Source organism: Chinchilla lanigera, unplaced genomic scaffold, assembly GCF_000276665.1.
Source record: "Chinchilla lanigera isolate Chin_1 unplaced genomic scaffold, ChiLan1.0 scaffold00066, whole genome shotgun sequence".
In the NCBI taxonomy this organism is placed as follows: domain Eukaryota; kingdom Metazoa; phylum Chordata; class Mammalia; order Rodentia; family Chinchillidae; genus Chinchilla; species Chinchilla lanigera.
Window position 1 is genome coordinate 10,608,988 of NW_004955467.1, and position 4,922 is coordinate 10,613,909.

Sequence of the window (4,922 nt, forward strand, 5' to 3'; positions counted from 1 at the left end):
TCAGCCTCCCGAGTGCTGAGATTACAGGCCTGTGCCACCACACCCGGCTTTAATTTGCTATTCTAAGAAGCAGACAAATACCAATTATTACAAACTTAAGTGGCGCACACCCACATCCATCACAGACTGTCCAAAGAGGCCAAAGAGCAAACCTTTTTTTTTGGTTTTGTTTTTTCTCCGGTACCGGGAACCGAACTCACGACCTTGCGCTTGCCAGGCAGGTGCTTTTGCCGCTGAGCTAAATCCCCAGCCCCTAAAGAGCAAACCTTGACAACTGCAAGAACAGGGAATTTCTTCATAAAGAAGAAATCTTCCTTAAACAAATTTAAAAAAAAATAGCAATTAGGAGGCAGAAGATGACATGTTCAGCACTGAAGGAAAAAGATTAACAACCAAGAATTATATATCCAGTAGAGTTATCCTTTAAAAACAAAATGAAATTAAAGTATCCCCAAATGAGCAAAGAGATGTCATTTCTAGCAGACCTACCCTACAAAGAATGTTAAATGAGCCCTTTAGACTAAAATGAAAAGACGAAAGACAGAAATTCAAATCCACACAAATAAACAGTAATGATAAAAGAGGCTACATACGTGAAATTTAGTAAAGTTTATTTATTTGTAATTCTCTTTTATTTATAATTGTTTTTACTTATAATTCTTTTTTTCTCCCTTATGATTTAAGAGACAACTATATACTTTTACATATAAAGCTGTCTTTATGGTCCTATTTTTTTCTATTCTGTCAGTAATTACATTAAATTTATTTACTTATTTATTTTTTGTGGTACCGGGGATTGAACTCTGGACCTTGCACTTGCCAAGCAGGTGCTTGTGCCACTGACCTCTATCCCCAGCCCCTATTTTTTGTCTTTTTGAGACAGGGTCTCGATATGCAGCTCAGGCTGGCCTTGAACTCACTTTGTAGCCCAGGCTGGTCTCGAACTGGCAAAGATCCTCCTGCCTCAGCCTCCCGAGTGCTGGGATTACAAGCGTGCACCACCACTCCCGGCTCACATTAAATTTAGACAGATTAAATACTCCAATCAAAATGCAATAATTGGCAATAGATAAAAATATCATTAAGTATATCTTTTCTCAAAGAACATAAATTCATAGAAACTAAGTGGATAAAAGAGATAGTTGATGCCAATAGTATTCAAAGGAGAAGGAGAATGGCTATGCTAAAGAGGACACAGAATTTACTTTAAGACAAAAATTGTTACTAGAAACAAATGAAGTCATTTTATAATGATAACAAGTCATTCCATCAGAAAAACCTAACAATTATAAACACATGCTTCTCACCACATATGGTGGCACAGGCCTATTATCCCAGCACTCAGGAGGCTGAGGCAGGAGAGATCATCGTGAGTTCAAGGGCAGCCTGAATTCCATAGTCTCAAAAAATTAAAATACGGGGTCAGGAATATAGCTCAGTGGCACAGCATCTACCTGGCAAGTGTGAGGTCCTGAGTTTGATTCCCAGTACACCCCAAAGTAAAAATAAAATAAAATAAAATAAAATAAACAAGTTTCTAATAATAGAGTCACAAAATTCATGACCTGTCAAAATTGAGGGGGAGAAATAGACAATTCTAGAATATATATAGTATACTATATTTAGTTAAGAAACAAGAGGAAAGTAAGACTGTATATTGTGTACTTCCTAATTTTTATAACACCTTTATTATATATACTGGGTTTTCTTTGGTGCCAGGAATTGAACTCAAGACCTTGCCAGGCAGGCGCTGTGCCACTGAGCTATATCCCCAGCCCCTACATATACTTTTTGAGCTCTGACTTTTTAACTTATTGTGACATTCACTTGATATTAGTGCATAAAACTCTTTTTCTTTCTCTTTATGGTTACATGGTATTCAATTCTGTGACTATATTATCATTAATTCAACAAATTTGTTACATTTGTAACACTTGGTTATTTCTAACATTTTGTTATGAAAAATAATGTCACAGTTATTGTGCAGTTGTTTCAATTTATGCAGATGTATCCTTTTATAAAAGGGATTCCTGGATCAAAGAATAAATAATATAAATATGCAAATTTGTTAAATATTGCCCAATATTCCTGGAATAGCATTTGTCCCACTTTGTACTTCTAAACGGCAATGTAAACTAGCATTTTCCTCACACCTTCATTAATTGACTAGCCTGCCACATTTGGATAGTATCAGTCCATGGGCAAGAAATGTTGTATCACTGTACTGTAGTTTCAGTTTAAATTCTGTTTTGAGTGACAGTTGAGCATCTTTTGATAAATGGTCTTGAAGCCTTTTAAAATGTCCTTGTGCCAGGTGGGGTGTGCATGCCTGTAATCCCAGCACTGGGGGGGGGGGCTGAGGCAGGAGGAGCCTAGGCTACATAGTGAGTTCAAGGCCAGCTCGAACTACATAGTGAGACCCTGACTCAAAAAAAAAAAAAAAAAAAGGTCCTTTGCCCACTTTTCCATTAAGTTTTTGATTTTGTTTCACTAGATTTTTACTTTATTCTGAGCTATTCACTATGAATATCATCCAAATAGTACTGAATTCCAAATTCATATTCCCATATTTGAACTGTAGGAGTGTCTATCTATCTACTTTATATTTGCACTTAAACACCAAATAGGCATGTGAGATCTAAATCAAAAGTAGAACTGTATTTTCTCCTTAGCAAATCCTTACCTCAACAAATAATACCTGGCCATTTTCATGTACCTCCTTTGTATAACCTTAGAATATGTAACTAAAAAAGCTTAAATGTATTTTGCTATGATGAACATTGGATCATTTATTGTATTATGAACTATGCTGGTATGAATATTCTTGTAGGTGTCTCCATAGGTATAATGTACAATATAATTGATAAATAATTATTTCATGTCTTACATCTCAATTTCCTTTAGAACACAAGAATCACTTCATTTACACTTTTTTTTTCTTTTACATTTAATAAAGGCTTTGAATAGTAGTGGAGCCGGGGATATAGCTCAGTGGCACAAGCACCTGCCTGGAAGGTGCAAGGTCCTGAGTTCTATTCAAGGCACCAAACAAACAAACAAAAAAACAAAAAAACAGTGGAATGACTGAGTCTTAGGGTCTACCTAAAACTATGTACATAGCTCTCAACGTTCCTGACTCCCAAATTGGCTTTTCAGCCCTTGGGATGGGACGCTCTGGGTGTCCTAAACAGATGCCTGATAATTTCTGAGAGATTGTCATCTTGAGGACATCCCTTCACGTCCCATTATGAAGGGCAATAAATGTGCCACTCGTTCACAGAGGGGAGCCCTTCTGTGGAGAACATCAGCATCTGCCATCTTTATGGCCCCCACCTCCTGTTAGTCATCACAAGAAGACAGACTGGGCGGCCCTATCCTGGCCAAAGGTCTCCCTGCTGAGTATGGATTTGGTCATCCAGGAAAGCCTGTGTGTGGGGGAGGGAGGGCCTCTGCTGATTCTCTCAGGTACGTCAGCCATTTGGTGACACTGAATGCTCAAAACCCAAATCTAAATACAGCCTTTCCCCTAAAGTTAGAGGACTTGGGGCAAAAGTAGCAATAGATGTCATATATCTGCCTAAATTACTGAAAAGTATAAACCACTCCAACTAACTGCTATTCTTAATACAGTCTATTCGTCTTTGACGAATATGCATCTTTAAAGAGCCTGAAGAAGTGATCTGAATTTAGAAATCTCGGACTCCTGGGATATATGTACTTGAGTAAGGAGGTGAGGGGAACACAGACCCTGGTGGCGCCACTGACCCCTGGCTCACCTGTCTCCTTTTCTGATCTCTGTCCTACACCACCAAGGATCTGTGGGCATGGCGGCTAATATGTCCAAAAGTGCTATGCCACCTCTCCAAAACGTAGTTGTCCTCCGGCACTTTGGGCAACACCCAGGCAGTCCTAGAGAGGAGGAACCTGGGAAAGAGGCCACAGCTTCAGCCATCAAGGAAAGGCATCCTGGGGTCACTGGTGCCCAAAACTTGTCCTGAAGTGGAAGACTGTGGACCCCTTGCTCTGGGGTAGAGGTGTGGCGGTGGAGCGTGTGTGAAGAGCCTCTAAAATACAGGGCTCTCTGGCCCAGGTAAAGGCAGTATCTCCCACATAACTATTTCTCCTCTTCAGTAGAGTGCAGGCACTGCATCTTGCCGAATCCTCAGCAGCTGTCACCGTGCCTGCCACATAAAAGTCAGACATATTTGCCTCATGGAAAGTACGCTGACCTGCACATCAGAATATCGGGGTCCAGGCTCGGTTCTTTCCGGACAGTTCTTTCTACTTAACTGCCTGATACATACTTTTATTAGGCCTTGCACTGATGAAGGTTCCAAGAGGTTAAATGACTCTCCCAAGGTCACAAAGCTGGGGAGGAGAGGCAGAGGATGGATTTGCGCTCCACCATCCGGTCTCCTATTTTGTCCCGACGTATTTATCAACTTATTTTTTTGCCTCTGGGAGAGGACGGATTCTCCGGGAGGCCCGAACGTCGCGGCCGCCACCCGGGCGCATCCACCCCTTCCTCTCGATTCAGCCTCCCTCCCGCGCCGAGGCAGCCGGCCTCCTCCTCCCGCCGCCGCCCCTCCCGCCGCGCAGCCCCCACCCTCGCGAAGCCCCGCCCCTCCCCTCCGGCTAACGTCACGTGCCGCCCCGTCCCCCTGCGCCTGCGCACTGCTTATTTCCCGCTGTCAGGATGAGGAGGCGGAGGTCGGCGCTCGGGTCCGTCTCTGCCCGCGGCTGTGGCGGCGCCCGCGGCTCCTGCCTTAGCGGTTCCTCCCTGGGCAGCGGCGGCGGCGACTTGGTCGACGCCTTTTCTTACAGCTGAGCCCGCGGCAGCCCCATCCCGCTCCCCGTGGCCGGCTGCCTGGCCATGGCGCAGCCGGGCCCGGCTCCCCAGCCTGACGGTGAGGCGCCCACCA

General features: G+C 43.2%; 1 protein-coding gene and 1 long non-coding RNA gene across 3 annotated transcripts in view; one reads left to right on the forward strand and one right to left on the reverse strand.

Moving 5' to 3' along the window:
- Positions 1–3,700: 3,700 nt before the first annotated feature.
- LOC106150188 lies at positions 3,701–4,761 on the reverse strand. Its single transcript, XR_001236850.1, has 3 exons — positions 4,676–4,761; positions 4,305–4,368; positions 3,701–4,181 (listed from the first exon to the last, which is right to left on the reverse strand). It is a non-coding gene; the product is annotated as an uncharacterized LOC106150188 (long non-coding RNA).
- Rabep1 (rabaptin, RAB GTPase binding effector protein 1) overlaps positions 4,684–4,922 on the forward strand; it is a 134,452-nt gene continuing 134,213 nt past the window's right edge. For both annotated transcript variants that reach the window (XM_005399641.2, XM_005399642.2), the window contains exon 1: positions 4,684–4,907. In XM_005399641.2, coding sequence (XP_005399698.1) covers positions 4,874–4,907 — 34 coding nt within the window. In that variant the 5' untranslated portion in view covers positions 4,684–4,873. The remainder of the gene's footprint in view (positions 4,908–4,922) is intronic.